General features: G+C 36.1%; 1 protein-coding gene across 8 annotated transcripts in view; it reads right to left on the reverse strand.

Moving 5' to 3' along the window:
* Positions 1-1,067: 1,067 nt before the first annotated feature.
* The window catches only part of LOC125674185 (tubby-related protein 4-like), an 89,100-nt gene continuing 62,258 nt past the window's right edge, over positions 1,068-27,909 (reverse strand). For all 8 annotated transcript variants that reach the window (XM_048911273.2, XM_048911276.2, XM_048911274.2 and 5 more), the window contains 7 exons: positions 16,275-16,502; positions 11,811-12,048; positions 11,169-11,362; positions 8,010-8,250; positions 3,813-4,954; positions 3,399-3,590; positions 1,068-1,788 (listed from right to left, as the gene is read on the reverse strand). In XM_048911273.2, the coding sequence (XP_048767230.2) occupies positions 1,672-1,788; positions 3,399-3,590; positions 3,813-4,954; positions 8,010-8,250; positions 11,169-11,362; positions 11,811-12,048; positions 16,275-16,502 (2,352 nt within the window). In that variant the 3' untranslated portion in view covers positions 1,068-1,671. The remainder of the gene's footprint in view (positions 1,789-3,398; positions 3,591-3,812; positions 4,955-8,009; positions 8,251-11,168; positions 11,363-11,810; positions 12,049-16,274; positions 16,503-27,909) is intronic.

Below are 27,909 nucleotides of genomic sequence, written 5' to 3' on the forward strand. Positions count from 1 at the left end.
CAGAAAGAAAATGAAGTATACGCAAATCAAGGCAAAGGGTCTGGTGGTGGCCTTGAGATCGATGCCCAGGGGGCGAAATCCCCGGAGGCTCATGGGTCTTAATCACCTGTTTTTGTGTATAGAAACAGGGTTTCTTCTGATGTCAATTCCCAAAACAAAAAGAAGTCACAAAATTATTTTCTATTTAAAAGTGTTTCTTTATGCCAATTCAAGGTGTGTACCTGGACTGACTTTACATTTGTTTTGCAAATTGTGTTGTCCGATTTCTTTCGTTGTTTTCGATTTGTATATATGGTAAATGTTACTGCAAACAAAGAATATCCTAATCCGTCTACTACAGGTATGATACACATTAAAGTGATATTCGACATGATGTTGAAAATTAGAAATTTAAAAAGAGAACTTTAAATTTCATTGAATAGACATTATGATGCTGATTAAAAATCAACCCCCCCCTCTCCCTCTGATAAATGATGCGTACGCAGATCTTTGCGTACTTGCGTGTAGGCAGCTATGCACCTGAAAGAGTAACTACTCTTAAAGTTCATGTAAAATTGTCATGTATAAGAAAATACTGCGATCATGTTTTGAGATCAGTGCAATTTACTTCAACATACATGTATATTATTTTAAATATGTAATCTTATATCAACTTTAACAGTGAGGAGGACCCACGGAAAAACTAGTTATGTACACATTATATAAAAATCTGATGAAACATCAAGGATTATACCCAGTCACCCCGTATTATTCGCTTTCTGATACTGACCTTGAACCAAACTCAAATATCGGTTTCTCAGTTCAAACAGGTTTAATCATCTTATCACACCTAATGCATCGTCTCAATGGCGTCTCCTTTTTATTCTATTTGTAACTTATATACACAGCTATTGCATTATAAGTGTCTATCCGAATTTTAGAAAGTAATCATACTACGCGTTTTTGTACGGGAAGTCAACTCATGTCAGAGTTATATGTTAGTGTAAGGAACGATAACTCTGGGTAGATATTGGTTAGAATCTTGCTGATCCACAACGGAAAGAACATAAAATAATCCAAAAATGACACAGAATTTGGTAATTTTTATTCAAAAAGTAACGTGGCATATCTACATGTTTAAAAGTCATACACGAGCAAGCTTCTTCAACTGAATCTCCTTACAAATATTACTACATGATTTAACAAAAGACAAGCAGAATATTGAGATTTAAAAAATAATTAGAAAAATGCCCCAAAAAGGGCATGGTAATTCCAATAACCTAACATAAAGCCATCTGAGAGGAGACATTATAAATAACACAATTACCTATCTACTCCATTGTATAGGTTCTAAGGTGCTAGACTCTTTGTATATTTATACATTATGTTCAAATACTGAATCACAATCATAAGTTACAAATTGTACGAAAAAGTGAAGAATATATTTTTTTTATTTAGATATACTTAATCCATTATCATTTCTCATTAATTTTGAAAAATAAAAAAATAATTTCATTGAAAAATTCCAACATTATATAAAACACACTTATACAAATACGTGTTTATTGCAACTCTCTTCTTTACATTGAAAAAAAAAAATATGTACGACATGTATGTATCCCAGCTTCTAGAAAGATTTATTTTTGGTTGGAGTGTGTCTATTTACCCCCCCCCCCTCCCCCATGTCGCTTTCTATTTCAGTCGCTGCGTCACGTTAGCTAACGCCACAGCGAAGGCTTGTAACGCAGTGAACGGATACTGAAAATCCAGGGTGTACGCATTACTCCCAATCCTACCAAACTGCATCACCTGTATAAAGAACAATTAAAACAATTACCAAATATTCACACATCACCTGTAAAAAGAACAATTAAAACAATTACCAAATATTCATACAAAGTCCTCTGTACTCAGTAACCGCCGTAAAATGGCTGAAATATTCCCAAAACGGCGTAAAAATCAATCAATCAATTTATATTCAGTTATCGGTTTTTTTCTGCTACGTTCATCAGAGCAATAGGATGTTTATTCATTGGAATAGATCGCATTCTAATGAATGCGATCTATTCCAATGAATAAACTCTTCCAATTCAAGAATCAGCCAAATTAAGAATGCACAGAAATCTTATCCACATTCCAACAGTCATTTTAATTGGTCTACATTTAGAACACCTGAGATACGCATCAACACCTTGACACAGTTCCCTTCTCCTACATACCATCCCACATTCACGTAATATCCATACTTAACAATTGAATGCGAGATCATAGTAACCGAGTTTTTTTTCTGTTTTGAAAACGATATATATATATATATTGTACTTGGTCATCGGTCGAGTACCGCCTACTAAATTATCCCCCCTTGGACAATCGTTGGAATTCCCCCTGGCCTCCCCTAACATATTCTACTAAACCGCACCCCCCTCAGTAACGGTGAGTCACTTCGTAATACGTTTATCTTCACACTTTGTTATAAAGCATTATATTTATAGTGAACAGTGCAGTTTAACCTGAAAATACCCTTATGATTCCCATTGTTGGTTCATCGTTCTACAGTCATATATATGTCACCCGAGACCTAGAAATGTTCTCAACAACAAAAACATGCTGACCAGCAAATTCAAGTTTTCTTACTCATCATGAAATAATTTAAAGTTCCACCAGGATGTACAGGGTATTTTAAATGCTATACATAGAACACGAATGCCTCAAGGTGACATGAATATGGCCGGGGCATATAGTGTTTGTCGTGTCCGTCTTCCGTCTTTGTGTTTTCGTTCACCATAAAATATGGTAAATAGTTTATTTTAAAGTGAGGTTAATCATTAAAAATGCAAGCAGAAGATTGTCCAGGCAAGATTAATACATGTTGATACAGATGGACAGACAGAGATGACAAACACTATCTTCAGAGTGGGATAAAAAACTTCATTAATCACTTTGAAACTGAGCGAACCAGTAACCAACAAATAGGGAAAATAGTGAGGTTAAGGTCAAAAGAAATGATAAGGTTAAAAATATTAATGCAGTTGAATAGATGTCACCAATATGTATCGGCATATAAGGTTTGATGAAAATATCTCGAATGGTTTCCTTGAAGCTGAGCTAAACGCAAATGTGACGGAAGAACGGAAAACGAACACGACAAACACTATATGCCTCGGTCATATTCATGGCGGGGCATAGAAATCAAACAATAAATAATGGTATTCCTATTTTTTTTTTCCCTTAAGCAAATCCATTAAAACAACACACACACATAAACATTCAGGAGAATATGAGCATCACACTGATTAAAATCAGTTTTAAAATATTTCATGTTTCCATTCTATGTCCATCATTGTGAAATTAGAACTTCGTAAACATCAACCGATGTGAAAACATTCGACTTTGGAACTCCATCTGGAACAAATACCCACCTGACGACTTCGGAACTCGATCTGGAAGTTTTTGGCAGATTCTTGACTGACCCGTCCCCCAAAGTCCAGCTGGTATACTTGACTGTTCTCGTTCCAGAGAGGAGCTTTATTGTGCATGACAAACTGGCGAAACCCCAGATGAGGGTACCTTGATCTTCCCCTGTCCTCGCCTCTCTTCCGCACCTTCTGAAGCTAACAGATAGACGAATAAAAATATTTCATGTAAAACAATTCTTCTTTTTAAATCATTACTCATGTTTAGTCGATATAAAGCACAGACAACTGTATCAATTGGATTCGAATTTACTAGTAAAGAGTATTCTGTAATAGTAGCGATATAATAGCCAGTGAAATAAAGTAAATGAACCTAAATTCATAACAAGTTATCTCTCTTTGGTCTACAAGCGTCCGTACCTTCTGTTTAAGCTGAGCCTTTTGGAAAGTCTCTAAATTCTTAAAACTTTGGGAATACTTGATCTCCTCTAGCGTGCGATCGTCAGCCTCGTTATCAAAATTTCTAGGATTAAAATGTCTTGATTTTCGTTTAAATATAGGACTATAGTGCTTGCAGGTGCTTTGTAAAATTTCTTCCCGTATGTCTCTCATGGGCGAGTCTGTAGCCCTGTGCAGTGGAGAATTCGGAAGAGAGGCACTGTGACAGATTTCCAAACTGGAATTGTTACGCGTGAAAGAAGCTGGATCCACCACATCATCGTCGTAACAGAAGAGGGAACACGAAGCACCAGAGAACACATTGCTATTTCTGCACGAGTCTTTATGTACATCCTCCAACGACCCTAAAATCGGACTGCCTTCTCCCATCTCCGAGGGGTCTGTACTGTGATCACAGATCATTACATCGGAGTCCATATTTGTTTGTGTTTCCAAATACAACCTCTTCTGATTATCGGACAGGGTAGGGGTCAACCGACTAGAATCACAAATTATCCCCACCATATTGTCCGAATTCTCCGAGGTACGATTGTTCGTTCCTTCTTCGTCTATGAATTTGATGCCGGGATTCGCTAGATCGGCCCAGCGGTTCTCATCGCCGTCCTTCATAATAGTCGACACTTCATTATGTAGACTAGTCCTCATATTAGCACTAGACATTGAAGACGGGTTATTTGCATTAACCAATGTTTCGCCGACAGGTATCCCCACAGTCACTTCTGACGGACTGTCATTTTGAGCAACGCTTCTCACCTTTGGGATTGCACCCTGACCGATGAATTTATCCTTTATAACAGAATTATCCAAACTATTGAAGGCATTGTTTTGAGCAACGGACTCCGAGGCCGGAGAAAGAGACCTGTTTTTCATGTTCGGTGACCAATGCAATCGCTCACCATTCATCACATTATTGTTACTACTCACATTTCCACTGATGTCACACAAAACCTTATCTTCGTTTTGATTGGTCAAATTTGATGATAATTTAATATCCATAAATACATGGCTTGTAAGTTTGTTTGTAAGTTCACTGTTACACATTTCCGACACTAGTATTCCATCCTCTGCACAAGGGTCACCAGATTCATTTGGAAATTCATCGTCTGAAACAACAGCATTAATTTAATTGCATTGTATTTGAGTACAACACTTAAAAGTTACATTTCCAATGTTTTTGGCCTTTGATATCTCTACAAATTGCAATGATAGCCATTTCCTCATGAATGCGTTGTACATTGTAGTTGTAAACAATGCCCGTATAATTACAGATAAATATGTATGTCTATGTTAACGGCTGGGAATTTCGACAGAAATGAAAGTAGAGTCTAAATGAAAGAAGCAAAACTTCATTTTCGAAAATGCATCAGGGTCTGAACGACAACGCGTCATGCCGGAATATTTTTCATGTTAACACGTTTCAGGAAGTATGCCGGCATGGAGTGTCACAGTAACCTCACGCAATTTCAAGCATGAAATTTATTTCCTCATTCAATTATTCTGAGCAACAATTAATTCTACATAGCATACTCCTAACTGATTTACTGTGTAATAAATATAAATTCTGGTTATCTTTGAAATAGAAGTGTTAGGTCTCCAATGGTGAAAAGTTCCATTCATTTAAAAAAAATCTTCATCGTTGAAATAAAGAACGCTCTTATTGAAAAAAAAGTATAAATTAAGATGCTAAAAACTGCGACAGTGCTTCCTAATTATCTGATGATGCCAATCAAACAATAGTATATATCTTTGATAGAAATGCATGCATATACAATGAATCTATTCTTGGAATTGTAGAGCTTCCATTGATAGATATTGAAATTAAAATCACTGGATGAATCAATGCTCTCTCTCTCTCTCTCTCTCTCTCTCTCTGTTTTTTTAAACACAGATCCGGGTATTTATCTCTCCACAAAATACACCACAACACGCCGGTAAAACTCGGTTTGCTACCTTTAAATCAGCATTAACAGTCACAAATAACTAATGAGAAAATTATTTATTCATTAAATAGTTCCTCATTTTAAGTGAAATACACATATTAGGTAATTCAGCACGAGATCTTGCCTATTTGATGAGAGAAAATAATTACGAAGTAGTTTTTAAATTTTCCCAGACACAACGAAGATGAGGTCCATTTTTCAAAAGCTCGTACGACTTAATTAGGAACATAATAAATTACCTCTGTTTTGCCAAATCCTAAGAGATGAAGAAAATAAGTACATTTATCCAGATCTCCCAAGAGGTCCGTTTTATGAGGGATCTTTTGATTTATGACATAGTGCGTTTTCCTCAAAAACAACGTGATGGTAAGAAATGATGATTTACATGCAAGTATATATTTTCATGCAGTTTGAATATTTTTTTTAACCAATCAAACGTTTTCCTCTTGGTCTCATAACAAATTTTAAAACAGGTACTTCAGTTGCTGGATACATAGCTTTAATCATTTCAGATAAATATCTTTTTACGTGCAATTCTTACAATGTTCTCAACACAAATCAACTTATTTCCAAGTCACAAAATTCTAAATGACCCGCCCAATTTGTACACATAAAATAGGATTCCTAAGCATGTACTCTTTTCAATATTAAAATAGGTATGGAGCCGAATTTATCTCATTATATGGGACATCGTTAGGAAGACTCTGGAAATGAATGTTGACCTTGGACGGCTAAGTCAGGATCTTTAGCGATTTATTATTGTCAAAGACCAATAGAACGTGCACAAATCATCAAAGACATCAATGAATATTCATGATCACTATATTAGTCTGGCGTCCCTCAGTTAGGTAATGAAATTGATTTGTAGATATATTTTTCCACATAATTTGTCTGACATTATTACTAAGTTATCTTTTTAAACAAATATCAAGAGAGAAAAGACATTTTTCTCATACGCTGATTGCCATTTCCAATGAGGAGGATTTCCACGCACTTGAATGCATTAACACCTTATCCAAAATCAAGAATAGTTTGACAAAGTAATCCTCGGGGATGTGACAGTAAATATTCGATATTCATGTCGTCGATCTGCTCTGGGGGAGTTTAAAAAAAAAGAAAAAAAAAAAGAATTTCAGAGTGGAAATTCTTATTAAATTAATTGGGAGATTTTAACATCCGGACTTGAACTCACACTGAATGTGACATTTTAATATCTGACTCAAACTTCTAAAAGCAACAACTACATGTTTGTCAAATGTTGAATTATTCGTGAAAAATGAACAAGAATATACATAATGGACAATGGAATATTTAAAACAAATCTATATGTACATATTATTTAAAAAAAAAAAAGTTTTACCGCAAAACTTTAAAATTCATCATTCGTAAGTAACTGTAAATCTAGACAGTTTCAAGAATAATGATGATGTCAATAAATAAATTGAAAATAATTCTGTCACATTAGTCAGTAATTCACTTGTTCTATGACAAAAGTTGTTTAGTTTGACAAGGGATCCAGTCTGGGGTCAAACAAAACTCCTGATGTCAGAAAACCCAGTCTATAACTATTTAATTGTATATACCTTCACTTCCCGGATTGGTTTACCTTGACAAAAAGGAAACAGTGACTTACATCATCAGAGAAATTAAGGAAATCCATCAACAGATTGATTGAGGGTAACAGTTCCAGAAACTGTTGACCAGTGGTCAGTCAATAGAACAGTAGCTAAAGGATTTCAAAAATCTTTTTTATCCTTCAGAATGATGCGTTTAATAATAATAACAAGAGGTAATGTGAGCAATGCTCACTAAGAATACCCCCTAATGAGATCTAATGCAAGGTGAAGATAACGAACAGTGATCAATCTCATAACTCCTACAAGCAATACAAACTAATCTGTTACATTTTCACCTTTCCTGTTATATTTGGTGCTGTAGACCAGCACCTGGAACTGACAGGTAAATACCTGCCAGGGTATAAAGTTCCTGGGTTCATATCTTCAATGCATGAAGACATTCAATGAGGAAGGAATGTGGCCAGACGGCTTAAATCGCCGGTGACCAGATAGCTCAGTTGGTAGGGCACCTGACTGGGAATTTAGGTTCAATAGGTTCAAATCCTGGTCTGGACCGTTGAATTTTCTTCCTTCTTGTTACAATTGTATAAAAGGGGAAAATGAAGGTATACACCAAGCATCTATACTAACTCCATACTTACATGATCTGTTTTCACCCTCCTCATCACACTGACCAGCCGGGGTAAAGTTCGGGTCTCTGGACAGCGGCTGGTTCACCGTATTTAGAGCAGTAATTGTAATGGTCATTTGTCGTGGCTGGAGGTGCAGGAGACTCGTTTTATACAGAACATTACCCAGGTCGTCCGGAAGGAACGGTGCCAGCCCGGTCAACTTGAACTTGGTGCCCCATATATTGGAGGTCACTTCCACCAACTTGTTACTCTACAGTACAGAGCACTAGATGTTAGTATCAGGCCTACATATTATCTTTGGGGATTTCCCTGATGATCTAACATAGAAGTTCTGACATTTTTATCAATTTTTAGCAATACAAAATAGATAATTGTGCAAACACGGACCCCTGGACACACCAGAGGTGGGATCAGATGCCTAGGAGGAGTAGGCATCCCCTGTTGACCGGTCACACCCGCCGTGAGCCCTATATCCTGATCAGGTAAACAGAGTTATCCGAAGTCAAAATCAGTGTGCCAAGAACGGCTTAACAATCGGTATGAAACACGTCAGACAGCATTTGACCCAATGAGTGGTTGTACTGACGAAGTAGATCGTTATAACGTCCATAGAATTTGCGAAATGCTGACTTCAATCGAGACTTGAAATCCCTGTACCATCAACTTGTTTGTCAGTAGCTTACCTCGATTTAAAAACTGACTATACGCAGAACAAGCTCTTGCATATCGAATCAGTTGAGATATATAAACACTATATGCAGGTGATAATGGAATACTGCTACATAAATATGGGAAGTTGACGATGGAGAAGCTGAAATCATCCCGTTTGTCATACAGTTGAGTTGTCAGTTTGCCGTTAATGTCTACTTTCAATAAAATATCTAAGTATGCAACAGAAGTGGACGACTCTGTGGTGTCCTTTATTTCGAGCCCACAGGGATATATCAAATCGACATATGAATGAAAGTTATCATTGTTAATAGACAAAACGTCATCGATATATCTAAAACTCGAATTGAAGGCCACAGCGAGAGATTTTTTTTTTCTCACGTAGAAGTTTTTGAATAAATTCTGCTTCATATGAATATAAAAACAGGCTCGCATCAAAAGTCAATAACTGTTTAAACATTTTAACGGTAATGAACCGAATAATATCTTTTCTCAGCAAGAGATTTTTTAATATGTTTGCAGTGATAGATAATAAACCTGATTAGTTTCTCACATATAGTGTTCAATACTATTTCATCCACTACTAAAAGTATGACTTTATTTAGAAAAACCAGCCTTTATGGACAGCAGTGCATGATTAATGTTGTAGAAGCTAACATCGTTATTGATTTATATACACTCAAAATATTTTATGTTTTCTTCATAACTACGAATGCCAAACTTGATATGAAATAAATGACAAATTCATGTGTTCGGTAATTAATTTATCATAAAAGCAACCAGTCCCCTATAGTTTTTATGGATAAGTAATTTCTGTGTAGTCGATAAACCGAATTCAGATTAGAGATCAGCTGCTTCATTCATATTCTTTCCTGATTATTAGCAGATTGGATGAGAATATCATCAAAATTCTTTTGCAAATTTAGCTACGTTTAAAGGTATATCAAATGTATAGATCATATTTATATACCCTTCTCGGTGGTTCCTTAGATAACCTTACAGGAGAGAGAGAGAGAGAGAGAGAGAGAGAGAGAGAGAGAGAGGGGTTTCTCTCCAACGCAGAACTAAGTATGGAAATAGGACAACTTTGAGGGCTATATCAGTGACTGAACTATAATTATCTCTATGGAATGATTGGTTCTTCATTTCTTCTACTCACAAGAGATTTCTGTATATAAAAGTCAGTTCATATTTACATACAACGGAATCCACCAGTTTAACGAACTAATGAATAAAACATGGCCGTCAATTCCTCATTTGGTTAGATATAAAATATGATATATATGAAAATTACTTATAACATATGTATATGATCAGTAGATTATTAACTGCTCTCTAAGAAATATATCCCAGTAGGGCATCATTTGCTGAAGTGGTCATTTTATTGAATTAGTGCCCATCGTAATGTCAGAATAGATAAAACCACAGTTCTCTCTTTATGATACCAGATCATCCTATACACTTCTGTTATCATTAAAAAATCATCCATAAAAATCCTAGTGCACAACCTTCTGTTTACATTTATTCTAAATAAATGAAATCAATTTCTGTGTAAATCGGTATCATGGACGTACTTATCCGAGACTTGTTGAGAAACCATAGTAAATGTAAACTAATCCACCCTGAAATTCTATAATATGGAGTACGTCATGGAGTAAAATGTGCTCTAGCAAGATTATTTACCTTAATCTAAGCCATCGGGAAAGATATAAAAAAAAAAACCTGACATTTTATTGCCAAACTTTGTCAAATTTCAGTACCTGAAGTGAATTGTTGTCATTCTGAACGAGTTTCCTGTCAAATGGTAGCTATTCAAATATTCATCCCAAAGGATTTGTTGCTTATCGTACCAAATTCAGGGAATTTCAGTGATACGACTCTTTGAAGAGTGTCAAATAAAGAACGTACGCATCAGAATAAGTATAGGTTCTCAGTACACCCTTGCTTGTCGTAAGAGGCAACTAAATGGGGTAGCCCTTCGTATGAGACCACAAAAACAGAGATCCCATGTCGCAGCAGCTGTGGCACGATAAAGATCCCTCCCTGCTCAAAGGCCGTAAACGCCGAGCATAGGCCTGAATTTTACAGCTCTTCACCAGCAATGGTGGCGTCTATATATGAGTGAAAAATTCTTGTGTGGGACGTTAAACTATATACAACTAACCAACTCTACCCATATAAGCGCTCTCGGGACTTTCTACCAACTCTCAAAAATTAATAGCCCCCTCCTTAAATACAGTACCACTTACCTGATACCGATTATAGCTACATCTTTCGTGCATTTACTACATTGTTTTGACACTTTGAAATAATAGATCAATACAATTTTAAGACCTGAGTGGATTATATATATTGTAAAGGAAATCATAACAGTAACTCATTTAGAATTTGATATCTATTTTCACTACAAACACAAAAGTACTGAATAACCCCCCCCCCCTTTTCCAATTATCTAAGTGTCCAAGGCGCTCAGTAGGATAAATACGGTAACAGCATTACCTCTGGAAGACTGTCGTTGTACAAAAGTTCATCGAGCGTACGGAAGGTTATGGATCTCTCCACCTTCTTCGGTCGAAAAATCTTGGGACGCTTTTTGCGTTGCATTCTGGGAGACCCACACCCATCAGAGGGTATATCTTCATCTGAGTCCGTCAAACTGGCCTCAAAATCAAACTCAGGCGGTGCATTCTGAACTAAATGAAATAAGAAATGCTGGCATTAATCTTACAATGCTACACTTGTATCTCATCCCTTTCAGCTGTCCATATTTACTTTCCATTTTTCTGAATACCATACAGTGAGTTTTTTCTACGGGTCTAAAATGGGGCACTCTACTCGCTAAAAGGACTGCTAATAATTTTAGCTGGAATAATTCTGGTGTACATGGAAGAGTTACTCTCTAGCTAATACTGAAGACACAATTGGGTGCAGATTTGGCAAGTGATATTTGGTGGAAAGCTATCTACCCGCTAAAACAAGCCAAATTCATCACCCTGCGAAAAAACCCGCTATACGGTATCATTTCGATATAGTTTTCATTTTGAAAGGTGGAGAAAGATTTTTTAATAGTTTACTTGTCACACAACAGCAACCACTTTACACATAAATGAAATATACATATCTATATATATAAAGATCTACCTTCATCACCAGGTTTTGCCCCAATTTTTGGATCGTAGATGACAAAGTCTGGTCTAAGTTTGCTGGCCCGTTTCCCCTTCAGCAGGGGGATCAGTCCCCCTAGGTATTCCAGATACAGTGTATAGTGTCCCCCTGAGGTCTCCTCCCCGTGCCTAATCATGGTACAGAACAGTCGCTCGCTGGCTGGGGGCGGAGAACAGATAAATTCTCGTAGTTTGAAAGGGTCTGGAATGTAGCTCTAAAACAAAGTGACAAAGCATTTAAATTTCACTCATTAGAGCATGCTACAAGATTACTCTTTTTATGAATGACTAATTTTTTTTTCTGTATTATGTTTTGTTTTTAATACAAGATTAGTAATAATCAAGAACAAACACTATTAGTCCAATAAACGAAAAAACATTGCTAGTATTATTTTCCCTCAAACCATAACATCATGACACCCCTCAAGTAAATGAATTATTTCCGAGAAAACAAGCGATAGCATCCTTTCCAGAGAAACAGTCCCTGTTTTCCCTCCTTGTTTATTGTCGCAGTTTTTAAATAGAAATTATTTATAAATAAAATAAACTATCAAAAGATTTGTCTGCATTCCTTTGTAACCAGAAGTAACCTGTACTCGTTAAATTTGGTACAAAATCTCTCAAACATAATGTTGTCTGATTCAACTGATATCACAACCACCTATAAATATTGTTGTTACTATAACGCTTAACTTGTGATGCATCACCACGGCACAAGTTGACACAACTACTAGTATATCTCCATATCAATCTTTTTGTGGCTGTTCATCGTATTACCATTATATATATTTTTTCTACCCATGACACAAAAGTAATTACTCTTATTTTCTGCAATACAAAATAGATAGTTGGGAAACACGGACCCCTGGACACACCAGAGGTGGGATCAGGTGCCTAGGAGGAGTAAGCATCCCCTGTTGACCGGTGACAACCGCCGTGAGCCCTATATCCCGATATATCTTAATTAAATAAATCTCATACATGTATGATAGTATACATGCACATATTTTTCATTCAGTCAAGTAGAAAACTCACCATGATGAAACAAAGAGTTCTGAACACAATCAAGATTTTTCTTTTTCTGTATTTAATCATAGATATCTATGACCAAATTGAAGGTTTTACGTCATTAGCCATGTAACAATGAAGAAAATCAATAAAGAGCAGCGAGATAAAGGAAAACAAAGAAACATTTAAAAATCTGCAAACATGTCTGCTTCCTCTCTCAGATCTTATCTGTTAAAGGGACTTTGTTATCATTTTTCTCATTTCAGCAAAAAGATTGCATGCTTTGTAGCCCTTATTATTAGATCTCCAAACTAGACAACTGCATCAGTTAGAAGAAGCTTCCATGAAACCAGATAGATCAACCTCAATAAAATCAGTTCAATGAAATTTCAGCATCATGCATCAACTCCAAATTGTCTGTATGGTTTTTTTTTTTTTTACTTCTTTATGGAATTCTTTGAAAGAAATAGCAAAATGGTTGTTTCTTGCGTGGTTGTCACAAACAAGAATATTCCTTGTGTCTACTATAGCCCTTCCACTGCAAATTGAGGCTTTCCATCTCAAAATAATTGGCATCGAGGGGGGCTTGCTTTACGAGAAAACATTGGTCTGACTTTTGATGTGAGGACCGAGATTTTCACAATGAGAAAAATGACGGACAATGTGATAATTGCAATCAACCCTAAAAAAGCAAACAACAATTTGTTATAGGAGAATAGTCACCCTATGATGATCGTGCACAAAATTGCCGTCATTACACCATTTCTCCCCACTTACAATTCAAATAGTTAAAAAACATTTACTATTTTAACATTATCGCTGTTTCATTTTCCAGTTTTACACTTCAAACGTTGTTGCATTTTCCAGCGCACTTGTTGGAGATTCATGTTCTTTGATTTCAAAGCGAGCCGAGGCTGGAAATATAATCAGTAGATGAAATGATAATGTTAAATTCAAGAGAATCTGCGAGAGATATGATTAACGAGTCCTTGAAGGTCATTTTCATGTTTTTCAAGATGAAAGCGAAACCAGATACATGTAATTACAAAAGAAAAAGAAACGTTTTATTTTGTGCAGTTGATGTAGTGTTGTTGACACATCAAAATTCATAATGAATTACGTATTGTTTTTATCATGAATAAATGTCGTCTAACGTTGAAATCTATTTTAAAAGTTTGTACAGAATTCCTCTTTGCCGTCAGATGAATGTTCTCGCTAGTTTATTATCATAGTCATCTGCTTTCAATGACATCCACGATTTTGCAATTGATGACAAACCGAAAAAAAAACCAACCAAACACACAAAACAATTCTTGAGGTCTCTAATCTTAGTGCTTGTCAGCTAGTTAACTGCAAGCAATTATAAAATGGTGATGTCTATGCATTGCTAAAAGGCTAATGTGCATTGCACAAGATAGCATTACACACATACAAGCTGTGGAACCTGGTAGCGATTGTGACCTTGGACAACCTGCTAAGCAATAGGAATCATGTGCATATTGTTGTGTATCAGTCTACCGAGTTTGAAATATTTGAGGTAAAACGTGCTGCAGTGGGATACCTGTGACCGACAGACTGACTAATTGACATATCTACAAAGCAATATTCCCCTCCCATGATGCAAAGCAATATTTCCCTCCCACAATGCAAAGCAATATTCCCCTACCACAATGCAAAGCAATATTCCCCTCCCACAATGCAATCCAATATTCCCCTCCCACAATACAAAGCAATATTTCCATCCCACAATGCAAAGTAATATCCCCCTCCCACGATGAAAAGCAATATTCCCCTCCCACGATGAAAAGCAATATTCCCCTCCAACTATGCAAAGCAATACCCCCCCCCCCCCCATTATGCAAAGCAATACCTCCTCCCCGCTATGCAAAGCAATAGTCTCCTCCCGCTATGCAGGAATGCATAAAACAATAAAATCCCCGTAAGTATAGAACTGTGGGCTAGAAATAGAGGCTCATGGGCCAATATGCCCACCTGAGACATGACCATTAAAAACTGATGTCCCACACAATCATTTCAGTGTCAAAACCTGTCACGTGACCAGCGTATATAACAAAAGGATGCACAAACTGATTTCAAAATCTGTATCTTAGATTTCTACTTATATATTCCTTTGTGAAACTTGAAACCAAATGTGCCTTCCCCATCACAGACCCGGGGGTCATAAGTTTTAACAAAATAAGTATGAGAATTCTTTGACAGCTAGTAGTTCTATTATTGGAAGCATAAAGCATTTGTTGTTCTTAAGAAGAAAATTTTAAGCATCCCCTATCATTTTGTAGAATTTCACAACCCTGCTGAACCATGGGGCACGGATTGAACTGTCACAAAACTGGTACGAGGGTGTTTACATACTGTTTTAAAGTTTAACTATTACATATACTTAACTTTAACAGGACTGTGACTGAATTTCTCAGAAATCAGAAGAAAGCTGGTCAAACATTGAACAATTATCAGAGGATTTTTTTCTCTCGAAATTCTTGACCCAACCAAGTCATTTGAAAAGAAAAGACTACGTGGATCCATCATTTGCGTAATGAGAAGTTGAGGTTCAAGCCATTTGTATGCAGAACGTTTACCGTCTGTCTTGTCTGCGACTCAACTGAACGTCTTCTTTTCTCAATATCTTCTTGCGAAAGAACGGGCTTAAATCTATACGGCTCCAAACTTAACTGTTCGTGACTTGTCATGTTTACAGTGCTGCTGATGAAATAAACCGGAATAGACGGTGTGACGTCATAAATTAAACTTCAATGGCCACTCTCTTAGCGGCGGTTAATTTAAAATACATGATAGATTAATATTGATTGAATTGTTAACAAGGATTTTTGTTGTTAAAGACTGTCAATTACGATATCAGTAAGTTATTATTCATAAAAGCAAATATGTGGTTAGGGTTGCCTATCCCTTTAAGTCTAAATTTCGACTGAAGTTTCAAGAAATCCAGGCTGGAAAAATTTCATTAACAAAGGGATAGTCAAATGATCTGACATTTTTAATAAAACCACTTGAGCTATCAGCTCAGTTGAGTTAAAAAAAATCTCAAGATTTCACACCACCCTCCAATACTGTAATACTATTATGAAACGATTCGTATACGTCAAATCACGTGATCATCAATTCGTGTGTAATCTGTTATTCAATAGTTCTTATATGAAAGGTGAAGATAACGAACAGTTATCAATCTCATAACTCCTACAAGCAATAAAAAGCAGATAGTTGGGCAAACACGGACCCCTGGACACACCAGAGGTGGGATCAGGTGCCTAGGAGTAAGCATCCCCTGTCGATGTATTTTAACAACAGAAAAAATAAAAGTGAGTATCTTTATTTCTCGACTGATGCCTCTCACAAAACTGCACCTGAATAAATTTAGGAACCTATAGTATTTTCTTTGGTACACAATTGTCGTTACCTTAATGGTTGGTGAGAACATGGTTTGAACACTGTGATGAAGCCTCACAGGCAGAGGTAGTTGTCGTATGAGTTTTTCACTCTTTATACAAATCTGTATGACTCTCTGACACAGCGACTGCAAAGAGGGAACTTTTTTCATAACCCACGCCACGTGGAGGTTAAACCCAGCCGCCACAAACAGGCGCCGGTCATTGTGGCCCCAGCACAGAGCGGTTAGTGGCTTACCCTAAAATGTAAAATGACCATTATAAGATATGCTGTAATTCAATGAATAACGGAACTGTACATGGAAATAGAATGATAATTGTCAGATATCAATGGATGCGTTAATCATCATTTAATATTTAAATTTTCAATGTTTTTGCCTTTGATATCTTAAATAATAGAATGATAATTATATTCGACATTTAGATATATCGACAACGTTTTATCTATTAACAATGATAACTTTCATTCATTGACAGATATCAATAGATGTGTTATTCATGTAAAACGTATACGGTACTAATTTATTCTAAAATATTTACATTTTGCAATGTTTTTGTCTTTAATATCTTAAATAATTGAAATCATAGTCATTTTTTTGTGAAAAGAAAAAAATATCTTGCTGTGGCCTTGTATTCGACATTTAGATATATCGACGACGTTTTATCTATTAACAATTATAACTTTCATTCATGTCGCTTAGATATATCCCTGAGAGCTTGAAATAAAAGACACCACAAAGTCGTCCAGTTCTGCTTCATACTTAGATATTTTATCGAAGGTAGATATTAATGGCAAACTTACAACTCAACTTTATGACAAATGGGATGATTTCGGCTTCTCCATCGTCAACTTCCCACATTTATGTAACAATATTCCATTATCACCTGCATATGGTGTTTATATCTCTCAACTGATTCGATACGCAAGAGTTTGTTCTGTGCATGGTCAGTTTTTAAATCGAAGCAAGCTACTGACAAACAAGTTGATGGTACAGAGGTTTCAACCGTCTCGTTTAAAGTCAGTACTTCGCAAATTCTATGGTCGTTATAACGATCTAGTTTGCCAGTACAACCTATCATTGGGTCAAATGCTGTTTGAAGTGTTTCATACCGATTGTTAGACCGTTCGGGGCACACTGATTCTGGCTCTAGATAGCTCAGTTTACCTGATCAAGATATACGGCTCACGGCGGGTGTGACCAGTCGACAAGGGATGCTTACTGCTTCTAAGCACTTGATCCCACCTCTGGTGTATCCAGGGTTTTGCCCAAATAACTATTTTGTATTACTTATGGGATTTATGAGATTGATCACTGTTCGTTATCTTCGCCTTTCATGTAACTGATGTGTGTGGGAATCTTGGTTATAGTGTGACTAGTTTAATAGCTTGGAAATCTCCGACAGCAATAAAAATACAATGTAAATATAGGAAATAAATTTCAATTTTGAAAAAATAAAGGGTTTCAATAGCCGTTAACCCTTCATGCCGGCATACTTTTCATGAAGCGCTGAATCGCTTGCAGGCGTAAAGCATCTAAGTTAAATGAATTTCTTGAAAAATATTGTAATTGTGACCAACTTTCAAATGTTTCTCAAAATAACATTGTACACGTTCTATTGAACAATTAAACCAATGTAACATCCATTAGAATGTGAACTTTATCAATCATAGACACCACCAGGTCTGTTCTGCTAATTAAGATTAATAACACAGACACGTGTACAGGTCAATGTAAAACTTACACGGTACCAATTTTGATGCACCAGATGCGCATTTCGACAAATAATGTCTCTTCAGTGATGCTCAATCGAAATGTTTGAAATCCAAAATAACTATGAAGTTTTAGATCTAAATATAGCCAAAAACAGCGTGCCAAACAAGTGGAGCCAAATTCGTCCAAGGATAAGAGCTATGCATGAGGGAGATAATCCTTAATTTTGAAATGAATTTCTAAATTTTATAACAGCAATTAAATATACATTCGTATTTTCAAGCTAGTAACGAAGTACTTAGCTACTGGGCTGTAGAGACCCTCGGGGACTAACAGTCCACCAGCAGAAGCCTAGACCCAGGGGTCATAATGTAAAACTTATACGGTACCAATTTTGATGCACCAGATGCGCATTTCGACAAATAATGTCTCTTCAGTGATGCTCAACCGAAATATTTGAAATCCGAAATAACTATGAAGTTTTAGATCTAAATATAGCCAAAAACAGCGTGCCAATGTAACCCCGACTTAAACAAAACCTTCACATGAACTTGATCTGTAACCCTTAGTCATATGTTCCTGTATCAATTTATGAAATTAATAGCTGCAGGGATTAACACCACCCCCCCCACCCCCCCACCCCCCAATAAAATGGATTTCAAATGTAAAATGTCAAAATCTGTATCCATAAACTACTCTTTTTAAATGTCATTTTGAAAATGAGAAAGCAATTTTTCATCAACATATTACCAACACATACACATATAAATAATATATTTGCTTTTTGATGATTAAATAAATCAACTGACTGAATGGAAACAAAAAATACGTCAAAATTTCACGCCCCCCCCCCCCCCCCCCCCCCGAAATAAATCCGCATAACCGACATGTTATGTTGCATGATGCAATAGCATGCATAACATCAAACTCCACCATGCATTGTAGATCCTTGTGCAGAGGGCGTAAACATTTCAACCCACAATAGTACTTAAGTTTATAATAAATCAAAATTTACTTCCTGCGATACACTCTTATAGAATGCAGCCATCCCTTTCAATTCCTAAACTTAATGATGGACATGAGATCTTTGTTTCTACAACATTAGGATTTTATGAAAACCAGATTGAAATGTTCACACAAAAAATCAACTGTCTTGGATGTGTAATGTCATTAGCCTGTCATATCATTATCAATAAAACCGCAATTAATATCCCAATCCAAACAGAGATTCACAGAGACAATCGATTATTCCTTACTAGGTCAATAATGATTTCATCTAATACCCATAAATGGGTCAGAAAAAAACTCTGAAAAGAAACCATGTAGTGTTTGCAATTCATCAAAACGCGTTCGCATCTCCTTCCTTCTGACACTAATCAGCGACTCTAACGTGACTAGGTCCTGCTAATTATCACAAGCTTTACACAGAAATTACTCAGGCTAGACAACCTTGTCATGAATACAAGTTTTAAGTCGGAAACAGTGATTAGTCTTACGCAGAATAAGTTACGTAAACAAAATTATTGTCCAATATCTGCTCGTTTTTCTGTACCTGATTTGGAATATTTTTTCATGTCTACGAGTAATCTCATCTTTTGAAAAATTAACAAATACTGTTTGTTTTCATAAATATTGTTGTATTTGAAAATTAGAACGTCGGTATGAATCTTCCAAGAATGTTTTATTATGTATCATATCATGCATGAAATGAGTTCTGCGGCTAGCATCAAATCACAGCAAAATCACCATGATGAGAAGAGGTCCACCAAACCATTTGACCTAGCTACTAAAATTAGCCCTAAAGTAGGTCACAGTGCACCAATCAAGTTGAAATGTGATCTGATTATGTATTTCTCAGAGTCAGGGCCAGAGAGGTTATGAAATCTTTTTTGGCAAAATCTTATTGTTGTTGTCGGTTCTTTTTTATTTCCGTGCAGAATTACGGGTAATGTCCACATTAGTGGACCCCCTTGCAGGTATCTGGCTAGCTGCACGAATGACAGATCTCACCTCAGATATCCATTTTTTCCGGTCTTGAGGGTTGGCAGTAGATAGCTCCCATTCTCTACGATCTTTCTCCGTTAGCTTATTCATCATGGAAAAAAATCTGGAAAACTGCTTGACCTACTTTTACCCATAAAGTAGGTTATACCGCACCAATCAAGCTGAAAACTGCACTTATATTTCTCCGATAGGAAGCTTGTGACTAAATTTCAGGGCAATATCTGTATCCATAAGAAAAACAAAGTTTTTATAAAATGTGATACCACCTCGACCTGAAATTGATCTGGAGAAACAGTAGTCACCCTCCGCTTGACATAAGGTGTATGTGTATGATGTTTGACAGCCTTAGCTCCTATAGTTCAGTCTGTATTCTGCTTACTAGATCAAGGTGATCAAACGTACCAAGTTGTAAGATCCTGGAGCTTACGGTTCATTTTATATTTTGCCTACAAGGTCCAGACAGATGGAGCCATACCATAATACATTCCGTCTTTGACAATTAGCGTATACAAATACAGAAACAAACAACTATGTGTATTCATTTTTTTCTCTTATTATAAGTCACAAGTTCTCTGAAAGGTGAAGATAACGAACAGTGATCAACCTCATAACTCCTACAGGCAATACAAAATAGATAGTTGGGCAAACAGGGTTAGGGTTCTTTAAAGGGTTCCCACAATGTTATCTTGCAATTTTATACACACATATTTAATCAAATATCTTACTAAAATAAAGGGTGTCAGTGATGTTTTTAATTTGGAATGCAGATACATACAATTGTGTAGGAACTTAGACCACTAAATATACTGATAAGTTACAGCCTTTGACCATATAAAATCAATAATAAAATAAACTTAAAGGTGTACCTACAATTCATAATCATTTACAGGTCACTTCCTTTATTGACACTTTGTTCAGCTGACTGAAAATTGAACCACATTTCAAACCAACATTCAATGGCACAGTATTGAACACCATAATTAACGTTTTCAACTCACCATTCAAAAATTGTATTACCGTAGATATAATCTTGATGGAATAAATTTTAGTTTGTTTGTATTATATTTAGATTATATGTTACTTCAACTTGTCTATACAATGAATACTGAGGCTTTTTATGCTATGACGTTGGAAGGTCACTTGCACAAATAGTTGAAAGCCACCCCCCTTCTCTCTCTCTCTCTCTCTCTCTCTCTCTCTCTCTCTCACATATATATAAAATACAATGAAATTATAACTTGGTAGATGTGGCTCATAAAAAGCATTTCTTTATACTAACTATTTTTTTCTTCTTCACTTTTACTGGATAAAATTTGTCTTTAAATTTCAAATTCATTCTAAAAAACGTTATCTTAATGGCTCATCCTATATTTGGTATCCTATCAGAGTCTAACTAGTAAATCGTATTCTTCCAAATTGTGTTATCGAGTATGTAACCTTGAACACGATTAGTATTTCAGCTTCCCCGACTTTTTACCACACACTGGAACAAGGTAACTTAATTGGAGTAGTCTGGCATGATTGATCCTAAGCTATCATTAGATTTACTCATTTTAAATATTTCAATTGATTAGAATTTTTCCTACCACATCCTACCATTATAATAACTATTATCTTCTTCGGTTTTTTTGTTGCGATTATTTAACCTTAGAAATTATTATCAACATCATATTATTTTCATTTCAATTAAGCTTGTACTAAGCGGATTCGCTCACTTGGTTTTTTCATGAAATATTATCACAATCAGAGTAAACCCAATGGTACTATCACTGATTTTCCAAATTAATGGTAAATATTTAAGTCATTTATACCCTTGGATCTTTGTGTACTCTATACGAGTTTGGGTTACAAATGGTGATCGAAAACTTCAACAATGGTACCATTGGTGTACATGTACCACTAGCTGATCAGGTAGTACAAAATGTGGAAGATATACGCTCATATTATCTATGTGAATAATTTTGCACCAAGAAGATGCGTTTAGAAATGTACTATTAAGTCCTATTAATTACTTTCTCCTGCAGATTATTTTCTCCGTCTTTACTAGCTAAAAGTTTTCGGACCGTAAATGCGAAGATGTATTTCTCTTGTAAAACATCATGAGTATAGATCATTGGATAAAATGGTTAGACTGGGAGATATATGTAACTATACCATATCGCATACACTTGATGTTTTTAAAACCCATTTCCGTCTATGCTGGGGTATGTTTGAAACAATATGTTTGAAATTATCTTTAGTTGATGTCTGCGAAGATTTATAAGGGGGAAAGATGTGATACCAACTCGATTTCTTTCATTGTGTACAGTGTGTACGCAATGCCCGCCATTTTTTATTACGTCATGAATAGAGTTACTACAGTGTAACGCTAACAGAGCTCTAGGTTGTCTGCAGGAATGTTTACCATTGGTAAATTTTGTTGGCAAACATTGGTACCATTGTCGTACCAATGGTAAAATTTTTGCCAATGGTAACTTATGTCAACCAACTCTGAACGCACCCAATGCAAATTTGAAGTATTAAATTACGGGTAGACAATTTCAACCCTACTTCAACAAACAGAATTGATCAATGAAACATGAAAGGTTTATTGACGACAGGAAATACATAAAATTTACAAACTAATGAAACCTCAGCAAATGATCTTTCTCCTCCTAGACACCTGATCCCACCCCTGGTATATCCAGGGTCCGTGTTTGCCCAACTCTCTATTTTGTATTGCTTATAGGAGTTATGAGATTGATCAATGTTCGTTATCTTCACCTTTCATTGAATGGACCAATACATAATTATAAATAATTTATTACATCATCAGATTAGGAAGTCTGAAACAGGTACACGAAAGTAGCCTAAAATGAAAGTAGATAAAGTAGGATTTTCGACTCCTGAAAATACCCACATAATACCGAACCATGGACTCCCCCTAGTTTCACACCCCAAATCTAAGTAACAATTAAATGACATAAAATCAATTATGAATTTAATTAAAATTCATTCTAAAGTCAAAACTATAATTCAATCTTATCATACAAGTTTCTACCCCACAACAAGTCACAATACGGAGAGATATGATAGACATTAATGAGATGATGAGGAGTAAAGTAATAAAAAAAATAACCAGGACGTGAGGATGTGTAGTGGAAGTTACAGAGAGTACAGAATGAAGGGATCTGATGTGGATGTTATGTTATGGTTTAATAACCACCGAGTGATCTGGGGCTTATCTCAGACCCAGTTTTACAATTTACACAGGCAATTCCTGATTCTCTCTGTCTCTTCTGAAAGTCCACCCGGATTTACTTCACTTAGATTACTGACACCAAGAGCAGGGAGCAGAGTTGTCAAAGCGTTAGTCACAATGAATAGTGGACATTATATATTTAGTTCTAAATACAGAGAGATCACATGTTCGCTTGTATTCCGTAACTCTACAGTACACTGCCCACTGTTTTGTTTGCGACTTTTGCCCTCCGTCTGCTTCCTCATGGATTAACAGATGTCACACATGGCTCCATCCACAAGTTGTTAGGGACATAATCAGAGGTGAATGTCACTTTGTAGCAATAGGACACAAATTAGGAAATCATGAAAGCCATGAATGGAGCATTTCATTTTCTCTAACAGAACAAAAACTTGTGTACTCAATTTTTAACTTATGGTTTGCTGAAATTGTTTTTAAAAGAAGTCATTAACAATGGAGTAAGTGATAATGAGAAATTACTGTGTTCCTATCACATGAAGACAGCAGTTTTCTGGATGATTCAACAAAACACAATACCTAACTGGAGTCCACAGAATCTCCTGAAATGTTTCTGGTACTGCTTTAAACTCATCCTTAAATGGGTGTATGAGGTAGTCTGTCCTAACCTTTTCATCCCAGAAAATAACATGTTTCTCAGTAATATTAACGGTGAAGCACAAACAGATTATTTCTTAGACTGTTTGGTATTTATGAATAAGGTTTAGCATCCCTGCTACATAGTGTGTACCTCAGGTCCTATATTGTTACATGTTATGTCCTTTATAACCCCAGACTCAGTATTTGTACTGATGAACACACTTTGGTATCTGAGATTGACTTTCATAAAGAAATATTTAGGGAGATAGATAGCAATAATGCTTTACCCTCATCAGACCTCTACCTCAGTATGAAGTACTTAAACACAGTAGAACAGTTGACAGTCTCACCCCTGACACAGTATCAAGTTTTCACGTTACAGGTTCTTACAGCCTCCTTCCTTAACAGTGCTGCTTTTACATTACAAAACATGTACTGCAGCACCACTGAAAACAAGCTGATGAAATGTGAAGATAACGAACAGTTATCAATCTCATAACTCCTATAAGCAATACAAAATAGATAGTTGGGCAAACACGGACCCCTGGACAAACTAGAGGTGGGATCAGGTGTTTAGAAGGAGTAAGCATCCCCTGTCGGGACTAAGGTTAGGGTTAGGGTTATTGCTGACTGAAAGTCCTGTCACATGTTGAAACTCAAAGCCAAGTTTGGGTTTATTTTTGGGTTTATTTCTGACAGGTTATACATTGCAATGCATAATTACAAAACATGCAGATACACAGAAGCTTTGTCTGTGATAGAGATGACAAAGATCAAGTTAGCTCAGCCATATGTGATGTATAACAGGACAGTAGACACAGAGAGGTATATTGAGGCTGTAGGGGGACAGTCCTGGTCTACAAAGTTAAGGCATGCTGTAGCATGGAAATATCATATACAACAGAATCAATTATAACAATGAATTAATGACAGAGCAGATGGTTTCCTTACAGAACCATTTACATAAACTGTATATACCACCCCCAGTTGTGTTACATATGCTGGAGTACTTGTGTTACAGATATATTGACTCAATGAGAGCAGAAACAGCTCCTAATGATCTACATGTCCTAGTTCACCATGATCAGTTTGACAAAGATATTAAATCTGAAGTCATCAAACTGTGTCAATCAATCTTCTTTTCATTTAATAAACTTTTATTGTATATTGTTTGATGTCCCATTTGAGAAATGTTCACTCACATGGAGACGTTACCATTGCCGGTGAAGGACTGAAACATTTAAGCCTATGCTCTGCACTTACGGCCTTGGAGTAGGGAGGGATCTTTATCGTACAACACCTGCTGTACGTGACACGGGACCTCGGTTTTTGTGGTTTCATCCCAAGGACCGTCCCATTTAGTCGCCTCTTACGACAAGCAAGGGGTATTGAGGACCTATTCTAACCCGGATACCCACAAAATAAGTCTTTTGTATGATAAAGACAATATAATAACTATACTTTGGCCTCTTAGAACCAACACCGGCCTCATCATTGGGATCATGAATTTACAAGTTTGGTAAAGGCCTTCATGTTCTACATCACTATGCATTTAGTTTTTCTTACAGATATGCAGTTACAAAGAAGATTTTTGAAAATTGCATAGTGTTTGGCAATTTTGGTCTCAAGGGTATGAAAGTCTTGAAATTTACAATTTGTGTCCCCCTTAACATTACAAAGATGCTTCATACCAAATTTGAAACAAATTTGGAAATTGGTAGTTATCAAGACCAGACTGAGTTACATGTATTACGATCATATGCCATATACTAGTCGATAAATCTTTAACAAAATAAAACTGTCTGACAGCTTTCAATGCTAACAGTGAAAAGTTGAGGTTGAAAATGGCTGCTAAAATTGCTTCACATATCTATAAAATATTGATAAAAAGATCTCCATGCAGTCATTCACCCCTTTCTCCAGTTAATATAACTTCCAATCAATACATGCATAATCCCTAATCTCCAGTCAATATAACACCGAATCTCCAGTCAATAAATCCTCAATTTCCAACCTATCTCCTGGTTTGGATCCAATACTATATCACTTGTATGTAAGCAAAATATGACATGGAAATGAATACCATACAGATATATCATTAAACCACGATGTACAGTATATAATATGAGCAAGTCATTTACAAATACACTCTACTGTTTCCACTCTTAAATATTGCTAAAAGATAAAACCAATATGCTAAAGTTCATCAGTTTATCAATAAAATGAAATATGTCCCACCATTTCCAGTGATCCAATGAAAGTGTTTCATAGTGATAAAAAATGCAGGACTCAATAATGGAACTCGGAAAGTTCAGAAAACACCGAGTCAATCAGAAGATTAGAAGAGCAATACTTTATAGGATCTTTTCACCTGCAAACGATGTGTCAATAGCAAGTAACTATGGGAATATTAAGTAATCAATGAGAAACATTTTCATGCAATCAAAGTCAATGAGGTCATGCCACAGCTACCAATACATTGTCAGAGTAGCATATTAGTTTTTAAGCCATTTTGAATTTAGATTCTGTATTTCATTACTTCACACTATTACATTACATTGAAACAAACTCTGATTCTTCCATGGAACACTGAACAATGACCACAGAACAATGGAACGCATTGCAGCAGCACAAAACGCTGCCCACTTTGTGAACAGTTGATGTCAGCACAAAACGCTGCCCACTTTGTGAACAGTTGATGTCTGCACAAAACGGTAGGCATGGCTTTCGGGAGGTTTTCTTTTTGCATATTATTTGGTTCTTTCTATAGGTGGTTTAAATTCGTAACAATTCTAATATCAAAATGATAAATCTTTTTTATATAAAAAAGGTTAAGAAAGAAATGATCCATTTTAAAATGATTATTCATGCCCGACATATGGTATATTCATTAATAATACGTAATTTTTAAAAAAAAATTGCCGGACTTCCCATCAATGTCCACCTTTCCCAGATCCCTTAGCGGAATGACCTGTAGGGTGACTCAGTAAGTTTCTAGGGTCGTGGCTTGAATGACCTGCATGGTCAGTACGTTTCTAGGGTCGTGGCTTGAATGGTATGCATGGTCAGTACGTTTCTAGGGTCGTGGCTTGAATGGTATGCATGGTCAGTACGTTTCTAGGGGCGTGGCTTGAATGGTATGCATGGTCAGTACGTTTCTAGGGGCGTGGCTTGAATAACCTGCATGGTCAGTACGTTTCTAGGGGCATGGCTTGAATGATCTGCATGCACAGTTACCTCGAATAAGTTATCTTCGTATTGATCAGTGTATACTGTTACATGTATGTTGTCTATAGTCCAATTTCAGTTGCAGAGGTGAATATCATCTTCAAGACAAAGTGACTGGTGTTGGTCTTTTACCATTGTGCAACACCACACTGTTAATTTGGTTCCCAATTCCGTGACAATACATTCAAGATAAGCTATCATGGCATCCAGTTCATTTCAGATTCATGACCTTACTCCAAGCAAAACATAAAATAGATAGTAAACCATGTTAATGTGTACTTTAATTTGAAACAACAAATTAAGGAATCTAAGGTTAAATTTTGAGGGAAATATATTTTATTTTTAATTGCAAATGGGCCGATTTTCAGCCTACCTGCAGTGTGGTGATATTCAGGTCCCGGTAGTCTTTATATTACAAATTTCAAATATTGCTCTTTATCAACTTATCAAATAATACTTGTAATAGATGTTTTCCTCTTTAACTATCCCATCAAAAATTAAAACCCTAGTCCTATACAGGCCAGTATCATGATCCTATAATCTAGCCGCATGGGTCATGACCCAATTAACCAAACTCTATAAATGATAGTGAGACAATATGTCATGCTTCAATATTACCCACATGGTTTACATGCATGGCATTGCTGTCCTGGAGAAGATAGAGATTTTATTACCTATATTAAGTGAGATTTAATCCCCATTTCTAGTTCGACCCTATAGCCACAGCTAGGTCCATAATCTTAAGGAGAAAAAAACTTGAATCCACAAAACTTGAGATAATGTTTGTTTGATAATGATTTTGTTTGACTGTTATAATTCTTGAAAATATTTTTTCTAAAAATATATCCAACATATATTCTCATG

Source organism: Ostrea edulis, chromosome 3 (genome assembly GCF_947568905.1).
Source record: "Ostrea edulis chromosome 3, xbOstEdul1.1, whole genome shotgun sequence".
Taxonomy (NCBI): domain Eukaryota; kingdom Metazoa; phylum Mollusca; class Bivalvia; order Ostreida; family Ostreidae; genus Ostrea; species Ostrea edulis.